General features: G+C 36.5%; 1 protein-coding gene across 2 annotated transcripts in view; it reads right to left on the bottom strand.

Moving 5' to 3' along the window:
• The window catches only part of LOC109059480 (tomoregulin-2-like), a 56,543-nt gene that overhangs the window by 21,004 nt on the left and 16,292 nt on the right, over positions 1-19,247 (bottom strand). Inside the window, exons 3-5 of one of the 2 annotated variants that reach the window (XM_042731200.1) lie at positions 8,889-9,018; positions 3,010-3,036; positions 17-2,911 (exon numbers count right to left, since the gene is read on the bottom strand). In XM_042731200.1, coding sequence (XP_042587134.1) covers positions 2,751-2,911; positions 3,010-3,036; positions 8,889-9,018 — 318 coding nt within the window. In that variant the 3' untranslated portion in view covers positions 17-2,750. Of the gene's footprint in view, positions 1-16; positions 2,912-3,009; positions 3,037-8,888; positions 9,019-19,247 lie in introns of those variants that run through there. The other variant, XM_042731198.1, reaches the window with a different exon arrangement.

Raw genomic sequence — 19,247 nt, 5'->3', positions numbered from 1 at the left:
GTAAATTAACTTAATTAGATCTAATGAGACAATTCTCAGGTGGTTTCTCTATAGTACTTTTCCAAGACTGTCTTTAAACATTAGGAGTGCAATTAAACTAAATTAAACAACAAAAACAAAAACACCATTTAATGTTAACAAGGGGTCAATGTTGGGCTGGTTAGCATGACCACATTAGTCCCTGCTACCTACCATGACTCCAAACAGCATCTTTTTCCATACGTCATGGTGGTTCCATTTTTCATTTTTGACAGGAATGAAAAGAAGGCTATGAGGCATAGAAGTACAGTGCATTCGATGGATTGTGATGTTGTTTAACGACATACTGACTGTTCAGTAAAAAAACTCCATAAAACAGTTTTGAAAGTAATGAGTTGTGAAAATTACTGGGGCAAGAGCTCCAGTGAAATACCACTGTGCCCCAGTAAAATTTTACTGATAAATCCCTTGTCAACTGGATTGACATATGATAAAGTCATGTGTGGTTTATCAAACTGCAATAATAACAGGATATTTTGTACAAAAGGAACAAAAAGAATGCTGGGTAATACCAACAACCCATTGTAGGAAACAAAACTTGCGAATGTCTTCTATTGTTTGTCAGTGACGAAGCAGCTCCTTATTGCACGTGCAGGTTGGGAAAGACTCTGTGCTGCAGGTAAAAATGATTTATATTCATTTATATTTAAATCCATGTTTCAGTTACATTGCTGTCTATGGAGGGTCAGAAAGCTCTTGGATGTTATCCAAAATATCTTAATTTGTGTTCCGAAGATGAACGAAGGTATTACAGGTTTGGAACAGCATGAGGGTGAGTTAATTAATGACAGCATTTCCATTTTTCGGTGAACTATCCCTTTAAGGTCTATTAATGACCATTCTGTGTATCAATGATAGACAATTTTTTGCATGCAAAAACAATATTTCTGAATATACTATAATACATATTTTATTAGTGCTTGATGTGTGTTTGAACATACATCCAAATAGGACTAAATGGAGTCATTAAAATCCAATGTTATGCACTGTTGATGGGAATCATTATACAAACTTCATTAGAATTAGAAGTAATGTCAACTGTTGTGAAATATCTGATAATCAGAAAAAGCCTAATCTCCTAGCATCAACCATAATGATCTCTGGTTTCTCTATATTGTTTTTGTCTAAAGCGTGTTATTCTGCATGTAGCCTCTCATGCAGATGATGTTACATGGCCCTCAGGGCGGCTTCTCTCGGTGCTTTGCCATAAGTGTCCAGCAGCCTGCATGCCCAGTAGGAAACACATATGATTTATCTGCAGCCATTGAAATACATTTGATTTTTATCACACCGATAGTGCTGTGCTTACCTAAATGCCCCTCTTTCTCACTCTCTTTCTGTTCTATCTATAAACCACAATCATTTCTCCCTTCCTTCACACAGCCTTTATCGCCCTCATCTTTCTCTTCCTCCTCTTTACTTATCTTTCTCTTTATCTGCCCTCCATTTCTCTTTCCCTCTCCTATCCTTTCTCCACTCATTTTATCGATGTGCAGTTCTCCAGTCTCTTATCACTCTTCTTTTGTCTCTCTATACATATTTTCTCCTCTTGCCTCATCATCTTGTCTTCCCCACTTTCTCTATCTCTATTGTTCTGGTCTGCAGAGAGCCATTTGCTTTCATCTACTAACACAAAACCATTTTCCTAACAAAACATCTAGATATTCTTAATTGGCATACTTGTTAAATGAGAAGTTCATGATCAGTTAAGTCCTTCATAAGCACTATTCGAACAAGAGTAGTTCTCTCCTTTTCTCCAAACTTTTGAAAAGGCCTGGTTTAGAAAAACTACTCCTGTATATATCAAGGCAAATATAAAGGCAGCTGTAAAGACCAGTTTAAAATCTTAAGTGCAACATTATAAAGAAAACATGTTGTTTGCAAAGTAATTAGCTTTTATATTGTTACTAAACTAAAGCCAAAGTAAGCTATTAGAGTATTATTGTATATAGCTGGAAAATATTATAACATATTTTCTACCCACTATTAAAGCATTGTATACAACCTGAAGAGAACATTTATGATTCAAATTTGTATGTATAGTACTTTTTACAGTTAACTTACAGCCTCAAACATACTACTACTATTTTTCATTAAAAAAAAATCCTTGTTCCAAACAATGTTTATGATTTTAAGGTACAATTATTAACACATGAAATCTGTGTTAATCTGACTTAAATTTAAAAACCAAAAATTCTGTGTCAGTAGTGTATTTTTAAAGAAACTGATACATTATTAAATCGTAATAATATTTTAAAATATTACAATATTAATATTTTCTTTAAGTCAAACTAAAAAGCACCTACAAAATAATATACCCCAATTGCAGACATTCTTATATGGATGGGATTCAATTTCTCCGTAAACTCCGGAGGATTCAAATCACAAAGTACTGTGAAATATAAATTTCCCTAACCTCCTCAGGGAAAAATAGCCCTGTCCCAATGACACATATACCAACCAAGCTGCTGCTATTTGCAAAAAGCACAGACCACATCTAGTAAACAGGAAATGGCTAGCAAAACAAGACCACAATAAGCAGCAGCATGCAGGGGGATGTTACAGTACTCAATTAGCAGATGTAGCCTGTTTGGTTGAGAGAGAAGAATAAAAGGGTTGACTGGAAGAGCGAGAGATTAAAATCAAAGAAGAGTGACACATTTTAAGCGATGCAAATATACGGCTCGAGCCGCAGACTGTTCTACTGTCAGTCAGACATTGCACTTTGGGGGGAAGAGTGTAATAATTCTGTTTCTCTGAACAATACGTGAGTGGGTGTAATTGAATCTCAGTTTCAGTAGGCGGCTTGTGGAGGAGAGCAGATGACTGCTGACAGGCTGAGAGGAAGTGAGTGTGTGTTTATGAGCATCATCTGTGGGGAAGTGTAAACAAGTGCAGAGTGATTTAATGAGCAGTATGCACACAAATTCAGGTGTCAAAATTGGAATATTTTGAGATGGTCTGCCTTACCTTCATCTCCCGATCCTGAACCAGCATCTGTAAAACACAAGAAGCAGAACATTACATCAATGTCTCCTTCGAAGTCTTCATTTCTGTCATTTTAGTCAATACAATACGAATCAAACAATTCACACAGGTTTTTCCGCATCTAAAGTTCATGTCCATGTTGTTTATTTGTCAACTTCCCAGACCAATAATAAGTAAATACATTTAATTAAATACATTTTTAAGAATGTACATGTGATGAACCGGCCATACATCCAATGTGTTTTCTTGTCTACATCTAGAGATGCTGGAATGGGCCCCAGCAACCTTATGACCCTATAGGACAAGTGATTTGGAAAATGGATAGATAAACCATGTATATTATTGCTCATCTGGGTCTCAGGAGTCTGTGCACACTTTCCCAGTTTGCAGTACAAATGTGGTCTTATGTACTTGAACTGTGGGAGGATCAAAGGTGAATATGTGACCCATTTGGCCCATGTAGGCAGAAGTGGGCTGCACAAATGATGCAAGAGGGAGATATTATAAATGCACACATACTCTGATTCATCGCAGTCTGATTTAGAATCGGTGTTTCAACTTAAACCATAGAAACTATAACCCTTCTGCACACCCTTTGCACATAACAACAGAAAAGTCCAGGACTTCATGGTTTTACTGCCACAATATTTGTTTAAACATGACTCTAAAATCAAGTATAGTCAAGTATCATAATGTAAATGATGCACTGGATATGATGCACTTGTATAAAAAGACATTCAAGTGAAAATGAGGAAAGAATAGCGAGATATAGCTATGCATATGTATCTTCAAACAAATACACACTGTAATTCACATGTGTGGGTCTATAGGTCACACACACACACACACACACACACACACACACACACACACACACACACACAGAAGTTCAGACTGGTTTATTTGCTGTCAGTTTTTCTAATTGCCTGACAGTTACATTCTTAATTCAGAGACATGCCGCACACAATCTGTCTTTGACCATCTGAGCGATGCTCTCTGGCCATCTGGACATGAAAAGCTCAGCTATGGCTTTAATGCAAAGAATATGTCTAAACCTTTCAAAATTATTTCTACCTGTTTATTTGATGTGCTTTCACCTGCATATGTGTATAAAATGAGTATAAAATTAACTCTGTGAAGCCTGACATAAATAAGAGCCAAACAACAAAATGTGTATATTTATTATTATGAGCAATAATCTGGTAGAGCGAAGATAATTGGAACTGAATTGATTTTCACTATAAAAATTCAATGACAGAACAGGCTGCATATAAAAAAACACAAATATACAGTATATCAATTCTCACCCTAAATATATCTTAGTACAATAATATTTAGATTTTTATTCAATTAAATGTAATGATTTAATGATAATGCTTATTTGTGCATGGCGTCCTAAAATTATATCACAAATATGATAGAAATAATTATTTCTAAATACCTGCTGTATCATAAATTGAAAAATTGGTTGTTGATTTTTTCAATAAACGTAGCATTACTTTGCTTTAATCATCATATTATTATTGATCTTGCCATTGCTTTATCAAAATTCAACAATTTCTCAGCAAACCGGTATCTGTGCATTGTGACACAGAAGCCAACATTTTGGAAATGATATGTAAAAAATATAGAAGTACAAAAGTTTTTTCAAGTATTGTTGGTGTTAATAATGTAGAGTCATCAGTAAGCTATATTTTAAATATGATATATACAACTTTATAAGGTAAACAGATAAATAGTCTACATTCAACAACTATCTGTCCTTTGAATCCTTGTATTCAATTCCTCATTCCTTATAAAAAACTGAAGACCTTAAAAGGCAAAAACTAAACAGAACCAATGAACCTGTCCTGAAGCACTGGGTCAAAAAAGTGGAAAACGTTCCACTGCCTCAGAAATTCATGAAGTTCCCAAGTACATCAAAAAGACTATTTCACAGTGCGGCTGAAAAAGTAAAGCGAGACAAACAGTCTGTTTCTCGGTACACTTCTTCCTGTGAGACTGGACTCTGCTGAGTTTGCTGGCACTAAACAATGGCAGGAGTCTTATTAAGTGTAAGAGACCTTTGTTTCTCATTCAGAGGTATCAGCGGGTTATGCATCTCCTCCGCCGTTGTCATTTATCAGGAAGAATGTGTTATCAGGTGACTTTGCACTTTTTTTTATCTGGGCTCCCACGATGCAATGGGTTGAGTGAACTTGAGCTGGAGGCTCAGAGGCAGATGGTCTTTGTCAGCAGAGACAAACGCAGCTGTGATTTAACATGCCACGGCCGCTGTACAACACACAATTAACTATTTCCAGAACAGCGTGCTTGACTGACATGTGTGTGTGTCAGGTAACATATCATACTTAATGATAAAACAGTCCTGTTGAGCTGTTTATGTGAGAGTTTTGTGAATGTAATAGTCATTTCTTGGAATATGATGCATGCTCCCTGCATGGAGAAAGCTACTTAAGCACTACATGGAGTGCGATTACAGAGAAAGGCTATCTTAACCTCGATTTCCAATGTCGAAAATGAACTGCCTTCTCCTCTCTACAGTTACGCACCACTAAGCTAATGGCTAGCTGCCCTGAGCTGCACTGAAAACTCAATATAAGCGCATGGCCCGTCTCCTTAATCAGCGCATTATTCACACTGATCTTACAGTAGCACTGCGGTGAACTTGTCACCGTTTGCGAGGTAAATAGCCCACTTATCAATGCCAGAAAAAAACAGAGAAGCATATACTCACCTCTGCCATACTTCTTAATATTTGGTGCATAAGCCCTTTCTGAAAGTTTCAACGAAGCACAGCAAGAAACTAAGCTACAGTCAGATTGCAGTAGCCAAGTGTGATAGAGCAGAGGTTTGAAGCAGTAAAGGATGGTGAAATTACTTAGTTAATAACATGATTTCACCAAACAGTATTGGAAGTGACTGTTGGTGAATGATATTATAGCTGAATTGAGTGACTATTCCAGTAACTCATGGACTTTAAACAGTACCATAACTTTTAATACTGACTGTAGACTAGAAGTGAAGAATCCATTTAGCATCATTTAACATGCAGAATGGGATTCAGTACCATGGAGAGCAACAACCACAGGCCCAAATCTGAAACCTTGTGCAAAATAAATAAATAAATAACACTGTCCAACAGAATTTAGCAAAGACAGTAAATACATTTACAATCTTATTATTATTATTTTTTTTTAAATTCAGCTTTGCCATCAGAGCAGTAAATTATGTTTTAAAATATATTAAAATAGAATTCAGTTATAGTAAACTGAAATAATATTTCACAATATTATATATATTTACTGTTTGGTTATACAAATACAGCCTAAAAGCATAAGAGACTTCTTTCAAAAACATTAAAAATCTTTCAGACGTCAAACTTTTCAATGTTTGGTGCATACACCTCCACATTATACTGTAATGGATAAGAAATTGCAGGCTTACTTGTAAACATCAGTTTTCATAGTGTAAACTTTGTCACATATGTTTACATGGCAAAGATGTTTCTTATAGGCACAGGAGTATTTAATTCCAAAAGGAAGATGAAGGCTGGGAAATATCAATGAAAAAGAGCCAGACAAAGAGTGGGAAATCTATGAAAATATGACAAATTATAAAAATGTAATATGATGTGATATGACGCCTTTAATACTTCTCCGGTTATTACAATCAATGTTCTATTTCCTGATGCATGAAGGTGCTCACTTTCAGTTATGATACTGATGTATGAATAAAGACAGAGGAGCTGAGCTGCAACCAGCCTTGGAGAAATAAAGAAAATAGCAGAGTGTGATACACTTCACTTATCTCTGTAGGTCATCTGTCAGCTGCTGGATCATTTGCCAGGGAATTAGTGGAGAGGAAATCAGTGTCAAAGAGTTAGATGAGCTGGTACAAGCATCAGAACTGTGAGACAGTCCATTTCTCTGTCTCTTTCCTCAACGTCCTCAGGGCTGAAAGTGTGAAAATCTCATCGGGCTGTGGATATATTCTTTTTGTCTTACTTAAAGCTCTTTTAGATAGAGCTTTAAGCATTCAACAGGGTTTCAGGCAAATAAATTTTTTTGTTCAACCACATAATTTAATCCTTGACATAATGATGTGTGTAAAATGAACTATTAAACCTGAATTGAACATAGTCAAAATCAAACTTGGTAAGGAATTTAATACATCTGTCGAGAATGTCTGTTGGGCTTCAGGTTTGAATTATGGGTTCTACTACAATTTATCTACTATAATATGGTGAAAAACTCTATTGACATTACTTTATAGTTTTGTAGTTGTTCAACCATGCTTTAAATTCAAGATTAGTGAGGCTGTTGTATATATACACTACATATAATACAAAAGTTTGGGGGTCAGTAAGATTTATTTATTTATTTATTTATTTTAAATAAATTAACACTTTTATTTAGCAAGAATGCACTCAAAAATATTATAAATGCTTTTCTTTTTAAATTTCTATTAATCAAAGAATCCTTAAAAAAATCACTGTTTCCACAAAATTATTAAGCAGCACAAATGTATTCAACATGAATAATGAGAAATGTATCTCTTAGAATGATTTATGGAACATCATGTGACAGTTTTTGATACTGAATATTCAGCTCTGCCATCACAGGAATAAATAAAATTTTAAAACATGTTCAAATAGGAAAGTTATGTTAAATTGTTATTAAATTCTACTATATTACTTTTTGTATTCAAATAAAAACAGTAGTAGTATATAAATTATTTAATTATTTATTTTTGCAAGACCACAGTCGCATATGTCTTTTAATTATCTTCATTTGGAGACTTTTCTCTGCAGTTGCAGATATATGTGGCTAATTTGATTACTTAATCGGGAAGGAAACAAACCATGATAGATATTTAAAAACTGTGATTTTTGCAGCACTTAGCATGTAAACAAGCCATCCTTTATCATAACTATAATTTCAGCTTTTGTTTTCAGAGTAATATCCATGAACCAGACTGGTCTGATGTGCATTCAATGCATGAAGGCAAAAGAGAAATAAAAGCAAAAGATGACAGGAAAGCATTCAGACAGACAGAGCCAAGCAGAGAGATGATGAGAGATGATTCAGTGGTGCCATTCAAGCTTCATGTAGACAAAGACAAACACTCTTCTTGTTTTCTGCAGCTTGTTTCAGTAAATTAGCTTTTACCTTTCAGAACACCTACAGACAAGTACATGCTCGTACACATTCAGGCATAGATGAGAACCAACATCCTGCTGGGACTGAATTATGACTTTACCTGCATACACATGGTGTGAGGAGAACATTTCATTCTCTGGATGCTCCATAAGCACAAATACCTGCCTCCCACACTCTCTCTCTCCCTAGAGATCATTTTTAGAGGTTTCAGTGTGTTTAGGCCCTGTTTAATGGAGTCTGACTCAGCAACTCCCAGAGCACCAAACATCTGCTTTAGCCTCTGCAATACACTTCTTACTGACCACAGAACACACTTTCACTTGTATCATTTGGTCTTTGATTTGCCATAAACATGCAATGTTTACTCCTTTAATATAAGAGGAAAAAGGGGGCCATTTTTCTAAAACTGTAAACAACAGCAATCCAGTCTTGTGAAAAAGCCTTTGTGCCTTTATAAGCTCTGAATGCAGGTTTTAAAACACAGCAAACATTTTACACAAAGCAGTAATATACAGTTCTAGCCTGTAAAAGGTATTATGGTATTGTCTGACAATAGTACAGTATAACATGTTTATCACAACACAGATATGAGTCTCTGTCTGATTCAGTTCTGCTCAATCTGATAACCCCACACTTATGGGCAAATGATTAGGCTGTGGTTTAACCTTCAAGAGACACCAAACACACGACTGAACGTACCGGCTGGGCAGGATCCTTCAGAGACCACCAGGATCTCGTTCTGCTGTTTGCAGGCGTCTCTCCGCAGAAAACACTCGTTTTCATAGTTTTCGTTGTTGGAGCCGCACACAGGAACATAATCATTGTTGCACTGAAAAAAAGAGGGATTATAGGCATTAGAAAATTTGAGAAAAATTAGATTGAAATATAAGGGCAATAAATAATAATAAATACTTTGAAATAAACTGTAAATTAATATTCCTACAGTAGTTGTCAGGAAAAAACTACAATGAAATATAATTCATTTTTTTCTTCTAAGGATTGCATGAGATGGGAACAAAGGGGTCTTTCTTTAAGAACATGTTGTAATGTATTACGCAAGAATAAGAATTGAGCATGAAACTGACCTATATATCTCTCACAGCCTAATTGCGATGTTTTAGCAGCGTTTTATTTTGGGGGTTTTAGATGAGCTCACAGCAGAGAATAAGAATTGCGTGATCTGAATGTGAATAAAGCTACTGTGAGCTCTGAGGGCCGAAATACAGCCTGCCAACTACACTGCCCACGTTACCAAACCAGCCGGAAAATGATGATTACAGTTTAAGAAAATGCCAGGAAGGAATACATCACAAAATACCGTGAAACATTTGCAAGTTGGTTTCAGGTTGTTTGGTCATGTAGGTTTGAAGATTTAATCAGAATGTTTAGTAAAAATGTTTTAAAAAAATGGAAATATAAAAAGGTAAAATGTATCTAAAAGAACAAATCTGACAAATAAAAAAAACTATATATATATTTTAATAGTGGCCATAAAAAAATTTATTGAGTCTGTTTCACACATAATTTCAATATTAGTGCATCCCCAGATTTATGAAAAGCAAAACTTTTCAAAGAGAAAGACAAAGATCTACTTCAGTGCTTCTAATACATTTCAGTCAATCTCTTGAAAACCCACTAAAGTTCGAATTCATGAGAACCAGGTATTTTAAACTCACTAGGTGGCCTGGTGGAAAATGAAGCTGTTCCAAACCTCACGCAGGTATTTTGGAAGAGTCTGACCACAGCGCACACACATATGCACCTGAACACACAGAGACACACAGTGTCTGGTCCAGCAGGCCCCCGGGGAGGCCGGTACAGTGCAGGGCTGCAGTGGTCTGTCAGCTCACATGTTGGCTGAGGGATTGTGTGGCTGCTGGCCAGCTGGTTGGCAGGGGTCACAGGAATAACTGTGCCCATCGATTCTGGAGCGGGATTTGTACTTGCTGTTTTATCGGCTGAAAAGCAATATTATGCAGGATGAGAGAGCTCTGAGCCAACACTGGCAAGAGATCCAGAGAGAGAGGGGTGAAATATGAGGAAAAAAGAAAAGCTAGGTCTACAGGAGATGATTATACTGTAAGGATAGGATACAACAAAAAGCAAAAAGATAGACATGGATGGGTTTTCTTTTAATAAATAGAATTTAACATAAATGTAGGGTGATATGCTGTATACAAAAATAAAACTATACAAATTAAATATTAATAAGATCATCTGGTAAGAAAAGAGCAAATCCAGTTTGCAGTCAGTACAACTCCAAGATGATATTAGAGGCATTCAAAAGCAAGACTGAGAGTGTAATATTCCCAAAGTATTCCAACAAGTTAACAAGTTAATACCGGGTAACTTAATATTGAGTAACAATGTGTCTGCATTCAGCATGGCCAATGCTGCATAGCGTTGTAATAGCTTGAGTTTTTGCATTTAAAAATGAGAGAGGCATGGTAGTGGAATGAAAACAACGTAAAGTGTGTAGATGCATTTTAAAAAAAAAAATTAAACGGGAAACTTCTTTGAACTTGAGTGTTGCATTTTTAGAATGCAAAGAAATTCATGAGATGCCGATGATCAATGCATGCATTTGTGTATAGTGCAGGATTACATAGAAAAACAATGGAAAAGTCTACACTGAACGTTCCGTCAAACACCTTCGAACTTAGATGCGTCAAAAGCCAACAGAAGCCATTATAATCAGTAATACTGTCTTATATAATCAGTAATACTGGTGTGATGTGACAATTCACTGACAATAAATGGATGACCCATTATACTTGTGCTACTCTGCATGCTTCACTTGTATGGAGAAGAAATGTCTAATGAATGATTCAATAACTTGTTTAAAGACCTGTCGCAATCTACTGGCTTGCTGTTGTAACTTGCAGAAAGAGAAAAATACCCACCACTGACAGCCTGTCTGTCTAGAAGAAAACACAGATAAGTGAAGAGATACAAACAGTGCCGTTGGATTCAAGGAAATTTAAGCACTGTAATTAATAACTATATAATGTTAACTGAAGTGTTGTAGGTGTAAAAATTGGGCCAATCTGTGATCTAATGGCCTTGAGCACTGAGTTTTGTATTTTTTCCCTCCCAAAAAAATCCCTCATTCAACCAAGGTCGAATGTGATTTGAGTTCTCTTTGATAAAAATATTCCACTATTAGCGCACCTGAGACGGAGATTGAAAGAAAAGACTGAGTGACAGTAAAACGCAACCGAGACACCAGAATAGAAAAACAGAGTGAAATCTCAGAAGAGCTAAGCATGGAGATGATCTCAAAATGAACACAGAAAGAATGAGAAGAGGAGGAGAGAGCAAAATGGATATTATAGCTTTTAAACCTTTTCATTTTTTTGACATTTCTACAGCTTCAAGTGTTCAGTCAATCTTTTTGGCCTGGCATGATGCAATAGTCAGAAAGGCTGCCCAGCCCCAGGCAGCCCCCAGCATGCCCAGAGAAATGCCTGTTTTGCCGAGGCCCTGCAGTTTGGTCCTTTTAACTTTACCCCTTGAGGGGAAGGAGTGCATTAGCACTTCATCTTTGCGGAAAAATAACTGGTGATTATGATAGAAAAGGTAATTGAAATAAATTCATGGCAAGTAATAAGTGTCTTAAAAACACTAACAGTTAAAAGAGCAGACAGACACTTTATATATATATATATAAGCTTTTCACTTGCAGGTCAGAGGAGTAGGATTGAAGCAGTATTATAATAAATAAAAGAATCTTGAAAAAGCTGAAAAGCATGCTAATAGATATAACGTACATTTCTATTCCACTGCGGAAAAAGTTTGATCTTTTCACAGTTAGCCGTGATAAAAAAAGCATTAAACAAGCTCCCTTTTCCTGTTCACAGACAAGACAACGGAATTACCCAAACTACACCATATTCCCATAATGTTGCATAGGCATTCTTGCATTTAATAGAGCTCAAATTTGGACTAAAAAATTATAACTCATCCTGCACGACACAGAAATGTTGTCCAATCAGAAGATTTCTAGAATAAGAATGCCCCACCCCTAATTATAAACAACACCTGCACTAAATAGCTAATAGCAAATCATAGTTCACTCACAGCTGTGATGTAAACCTTAACATACTGGCTATCTCTACTGTCTCACTCACAAAACATTCATTGATAAGACTGGCGTTGCTTGATGTTTTTATCAGCTGTTTGAACTCTCATTCCGACGGCACCCATTCACTGCAGAGGATCCATTGGTGAGCAAGTGATGTAATGCTACATTTCTCTAAATCTGTTCTGATGAAGAAAGAAGCTCATTTACATCTCAGATAGCCTGAGTAAATTCTTTTTGGGTGAAATATTCCTTAAGCTATTTCCTGACACCATACTCTCAAGTAAAAACATGGCCATGACTGCGCATACAAGGTGAAGAATACAACAAATTCTCAACTAAAGTAATAAATATTTTGATCAATACAAATCAAGGCATGCTGGTAATTGACAATTACACAATAAGACAAAGTGAGGGGGAAAAGGAAGACAGAAGAGACAATGAGACAGGGACAGGCACAGGGAGGAGAGATAAAGAAACTTGTAAGAGACGGCCATAAGGCTGGACAGCGTGTGTTCGAAAGCAATCTAATGCAATGAGCCTCCCAACAGAGGCCAGACACAAACACTCAGGGCGGAGGTCGACAAATGTTTTCACCCAATAAAAAAAAAAAAAAGACACACTACACATTATGGCTCTTAAGTACCTTAAAGTCAAGTCAATTCACTCAGCGGGCATCTCACAAACACCTTTTTAGTTATTTTCTATGTAGAAAACAGGCCAGTACAGCTCCTATCTAATTATATAAGAGAGGTCTGAAATACAATATTGTATTTTAAATCAGCAATAGAAAATGACAATAACAAAATCATAAAGTGTGCCTCTTAAGCTCAAATCACACAAAAATACTTTTAGTCAGGTCCAGCTAATGTGCATACATGATTCTAGTTTAGTGATTGGCTCTTTTAACTGAGAGGCGGAGTTTCCACTTCACAGGTGATATACTGGGGGTTCTAATTTGACTCATTAATTTACTGACAAATGGTCTGTCTACTAACCTTATTCTACTCCCTGTGCCTTTTGTCTCTAGAACCAAAAGTTAACAGTGCTTCAAAGCCATATGTATACGAGTAAGTAGGTTTGCTTTTGCAGATTAATCTTATATATATAAGATTATATATATGGCCTTAGCCTTATTAGCCTAAACTAAACTAAGAACTAAAACCCATCATTCTAATTCATCATATTTTGGTCCCTTTGACTTCGGACAGCCATTGGAGGTGCTGCAATTCTTATTTCGTCTGCTGTGGTGCTGTGTTCTGACTAATAGTGAGGTCTTGCTTTAGTTCCAATTTCGCTCATTATCTTTTACTTATTTTAAAGCCTCTTTTCCCTCACAACATTGAAAAAGTTCTTGCAAACACTCAGAGACACCTGTGTTATCATGTTTTAACATATCGTTCACACCATGTCTAGTCACACTTAATCACAGGCAGGAAGCCAACGGGAAAGTGTTGCAGTATTATTAGAGTGAGTATAAGAACAAGCACGTGGCAGCCCATTAATTCCTTATTTTTTACCCATTTGTCAGTTTTTTTCCCGATTCAGCCATTCATTCCTGCATCAGTCAGTCCATCTATTAGCTGATCTATTCATCTATTCAGAGGCACAAATCAGCCGTTCTCTTTCTGACAAGTCAATCCATCTCTGCTATAGGCACCGCTTGTACGGCCATAGCCTACACAAAGAAACTTCTCAAGCAGTAGGGCTAGACTGAACCAAGACAGGCAATTAAAGTCAGACACAGTGAGCAGCAGAAGCGATCGGTGCGGTGATAAGACTGACTGACTGACTGTGTACTGCGTTCTGTAAGAGGAAGAGCTAACAGCACCGAAAACTCCCGAAACACTTGCTGACATGTTTTATTTTTTTATTTTTGTTTTTTGTATGCAATAAAAGAACAACAAATACAATTACAATGACAAAATAAGAACAAAAGATAATGAGGGTTACGTTCAACAATCCAAAGCATACTGTTATCGTATAAGACTTACACCATGAAAGAGTCTCACATGCAATAGAATTATTAAATAATTTCTTTTTATAAATAGAGTTTCTTAAAGAGTTTACATACACATCAAAATCTTTCCTGAAAGTTTTCTTTGAACATTTACATTTATGAATGTAAAATTTAGCAAGAAATAGCAATAGATTAATAATAAATTTGCAGTGAGAAGGGTAGATGCTGACAATAAGACAACACACTCCCATAAGAAAACGGCGAAATCTAGAGACTTGTATCAAGCACCACCTAAATGTCACTCTTGTGCTGTATTCAGGTCCTGTATTTAGCTACTTCTGGAGGACTTTGTAAGTTTAAAATATTAGTAAAAATTCAAATTGCTGTTGAAATGATGTTTGGAATTTTTCCAAATGATAAAAGCAACACACACACACACACACACACACACACACACACACACACACACACACACACACACACACACATATATATATATATTTTTTTTAATGTGATACCAGGTTCAATTGCTATTTTTAATGTAAAAACAAACAAACAAACAAAAAACCACTTGACTGATTAATTTTTTTTAAAGTTTTAAATAAAACAAAGATTAAGTAGCTATGTTTTAGAGTAAATACTACTTAAGTCTTGCTTCTTTAATATTCACTTTTAATTCAATTATTCGTAAAATGTACTATCAATTTTGAATTGAAATCATTTTAAAGTAAATCATACATTAAATTGCAGCATAAATAAGGTATTTAAGGACTACATTTGGATTAATTTGACTAAAAACCTTTTTAAGAATGTCTGAATAAAAAAAAATATATTTTACAAACCAATAAAATATGTTTTGCAGATAATGGGCTTTGATATATGACTTTTCTTTTAATGGATATTTAATTTTAAATATGTGTACAGTGAGTATTTTACCTTGTGTTGTGTGAGAATGACTTGTTTTCAACAGTTGTTAAAAGAAAAAGTACTGTCCCAAAAACAGGATAAAAGTAAGAAACATCACAAAAAATTATCCATTTAAGTTGTGTGCTTTCCAGGGAGAGAAAACAACCCACAATTTTTTATAATATACATTTTCATACAATATACTATTATATTATATATTTTAACATGGATGGGAATTGCTACAGTATAGCAATGTCTCCCTTATGAGCAAACGGAGAAAGCTCAGCTGGTTTGTTTGGCCACACCAAATTTAAGTGAAGTTGTCATTTGTGTTTATTGTACAACACCGCGAGGGAGTGAAACTCCAAATGTAAGGATATCTGTGAGGAAGTGTGAAATCTGAGTGTCATATTTAAAACAGCGGTGTATCTTGAGTGCAGATGCAAAACTCCCATATGGTCCAACAGACTGAGAAGTGCTAAAGGAGTCTTGATCCGATATGGAGTAAGAAAAGCAAATGTGTGTACTTGTCCACAGTGGGTACACAACAGCTTGAGATGAAACAGGCATAGCGAGTTAATTATGCATCGTGGAACATGATATAACCCATTTGATTCATTAGGCATTATGTAGCATTTCTTTTCACCCTTGGGCACATTATGAGGGCTGAAACAGCACGACTCGAGAAACATGAGAGGCCAGAACGATGCTCAGAGTGCACCATGAGTGAGCGGCTGTGACTGCAAACAGACTTTGCGTGCACACGCGCGCACAGCTCAATCTGACATGTACAGAGACAGTCACAGACAAGAAGTCTGCTCGGCCTGTTTTTTCTCCTACATTAAGATAACGTTAAGCCTATCGGCTGTGTATCAGTAACATCAGCTGATCCTTATCAGGAGAACAAATCTGTCAAAGATGGAGTCGAAGCCCCGAGGAGTGGAGAAACAAGTCAGGACATCGTCTGCTTGAATTCCAGTGACATCCTTGGTACTCCAACCACTGTTTCCTTGGAAAACACAAAGCTGCCCGTAACTTGAAATCGAAAAATCTCAGATGTCACGAGTGGAACTTGCACTAAAAAGACTTAATGTTCCAGACATTTGGAACACCTGTGGTTCGTGACAAAAGACAGAGATAGCGCCTTTGAGTGGCCCTGTCAGCTGGCCCTGCGGAGTGATGGATGTCTGGCACAGCATTTGTGACAGAGTAAAAGCTCCAGGGAACGACGACGGAAAACTGGGCCTTTCTGTCAGATCATTAGTTCAGTACCAAAGGGATGAGTTGACCTTAAACCAGTGGAGAAATGTGAATGGGACAGTCTCGCACAAGGACACGAGGGTGTGTGTTCATTCGTATGCGATTTGTTCTCTCATCATTTCAAAATATTGCTTGCTTCAGTTGACATACTGGAGAAATGCATCATGGGGTTAGGTTTGCGACAGCTGCCCGAAATGACGAATTGAAAAGAATATTTTGAATTCAGTAAAAGTAAAGGTCAACAGCACTTGTGGATTTGAATTCACAAAAAAAAAAAAAAAAAAAAAAAAAAAAAAATATTCTGGTTACAATGGAAGTGATCAATATGAATTAGATGTTGGTCATTGTCAATGCATATTTCAAGAGCAAGGTGGTGGATGGCACATTGCATTATTGAATATAGAGACAAAAAGCAGCATCAACTAAAAACAGCATAGACTGTATTAAAAATGAGAGACTGATGTTGCCAACCCAGCTGTTCACCTGTTGTCGCTTGTTCACTATGGAACCCTGGCCGCACATTACATGCAAGAAAAAATAAATAAACTGTGTGCACAATTTACAAATTTCTTCCCTCGATGTACTAAAACATGCACACGATTACTTTTTCATTCCCTCAATTTGCTAATTTGTGCCCTCGATTTGCAAAATCGTGCGCACAATTTATAAATCGAGGTAACGAATTAGTAAAACTATTTTTTTTTCCTGCATGTCATGTGCGGGGCTCCGTAGATCATACTGAGTGTGCAAAATGACCATTAGAGAAACATTAACTACAGTAAACGTGACCGTTTTGGTCAATGATTTTGGTCCTCCTGTTTTGATCAAAACCAAAAATAATTTTTTGGACTTTTTTTAATTTGGTTGCTGAAATTTGTTGCATCATTGCTTCTTCATTTATCATTTACATTCTTTGTTTAAAAAAGTTTTGAGAAATAATTTATTAGACAGAGCTGTTAAACAAAGAAAGTTAACTAATGGAGATGGCTCGGCTCTAAGCATTCTTATCGCTGTCAAAATAAAAGTACTTTTCCAGAAGCTTAGGAGTACAACATATTGGCTGATGTTAATTAAACAACATCAAATAACTTATAAAGTTGAATTATTATATGTGTTATTGATGTAAATGCTTTTAAGCATGACATTTCTGCTTTTAAACCCTCTAAAAACTGGCGCCATTCACTTTCATTGTAAGTGTTGCCACATCGCTGTCGAATGAGCTTAACTTGTACTGAACCAACGATACTCATTTAACTACAGTCTCATCTGGAAAAGTAAGAGAGCAACTGCGTCTTAGTGCATTTGGATTCAACGCTTTCTTTCTTAAAGAAGCACATTATCTGTGACAGCTCTCAGGGAGGGTGGCCAATAGGGTCATGGGACGGAAAAAAATAGAAACAGATCAGGCATGATATCCCGGAGAGGCACAAACAAGAAGAAAAAAAAGAATCTGGTGCATGTCTTACCAGATGATGTATTTTTTGTGCCCCCTCACACAGAGATGTGCCTGCCATTGTGTGACTGAGTGACATTCTCCATTCCCAGGATGCCTGTGTACGTGCCGTTTGCCTCTGATGAGGGTGGTGGAGGCTAGTGGGGAGGGCAGAAAGGCTCCTGCCTCCCTCCTTAACCACTTGGCAGTCTGCTCTTGATTAGAGCTACGCTCTTCCCAGCGAGGAGCTCCCGGGTCCTGTCAGGGGAGACGGCTCTTCGGTAATAGCGTCTGACAGGCTGAGGGGAGCCGCGCGGGGACTGATACAGATGCTGCTATCCTGAGTGGCATCAGGCTCAAGCCAACATCACCTGCTTCGGTAAAATCCCAACACCACCGACTCTCCAGCTGCCAAACCGTCAACCGGTCTCATGTCTAGCACATGCCAGCCGAGGGTCTGTGTGTGTACATGGATGTATGACACATTCTGCATCTAACATAGCCAGGAGGAAAACACAGGTGCTGCCAGTACGACTGCATTTTCAATCTCACCAGACTGACTTTTAACAGGAAACTGGACCTAATTCCACCCTGAAATAACTTCCTTCCTGATTTTAATTGCTTCATTTTAGATATATTGGTGGAAGATATCTCCTGTGGCAGCTCATGGAGAGAAGCTATTATGGGTGATAGACGTGAAATAAAGAGAGCAAAAGAAAAATGAACCCTAATTTTTTTTTTTTTTAATAGACTGAATGTATGGGCGGCCATGAAATGCTGGTCAAAGACTTCTGCGTCATCCAGAATTATTTAAATGCACTTCTCCTTTAAAAGTCATTTAAAGCAAAAGGGTGTAATTTCTACACCACTATAGTGGCAGACGCAATTGCCAAAATAATGATTTTTAAACAGGATACAAACACACATCTGCCACTGACTAGAAATTATGCACTAAATTTTTGTGACTGCACATAAGCTGAATTCTAAATTAATTCAATACAATTTATTAATACTGCTTTACTGTATGAATTGTAAAGGGAATGTTAAAAAGGAAAGTTGTATTCAATTTTATGGCAAAAAATAGACCTCATTATTAAAAATAGACAATTGTGAAAAATAACATGTGGTTATTTTTGAGTTTGTTACTTGGTGGAAACGGCAACAACTGAAATAAAAAAGTACAAAAAGAAAAGACAAAAGAAACCAATCTTATTTATTGAATTTTATTTTATAATAAAATAAAAAATGTTTACCGAACAATTTAATTATACCATATTATAAACATTAAGGTAGCTGCCTTTAATACTAACTTGAGAGAATCGAATAGAATTGCTACCTCAGTAACACAAAATGGATTAAAAAGCAAGAGACAAGTTCACAAGAGCATGTGTGATCCATATGGTGTACCATGGATGCCAG

This window comes from Cyprinus carpio, chromosome B9 (assembly GCF_018340385.1).
Source record: "Cyprinus carpio isolate SPL01 chromosome B9, ASM1834038v1, whole genome shotgun sequence".
Taxonomy (NCBI): Eukaryota; Metazoa; Chordata; class Actinopteri; order Cypriniformes; family Cyprinidae; genus Cyprinus; species Cyprinus carpio.
Note: the sequence above shows the minus strand (reverse complement) of the source record. Positions and strands in the feature narration are given on the sequence as shown.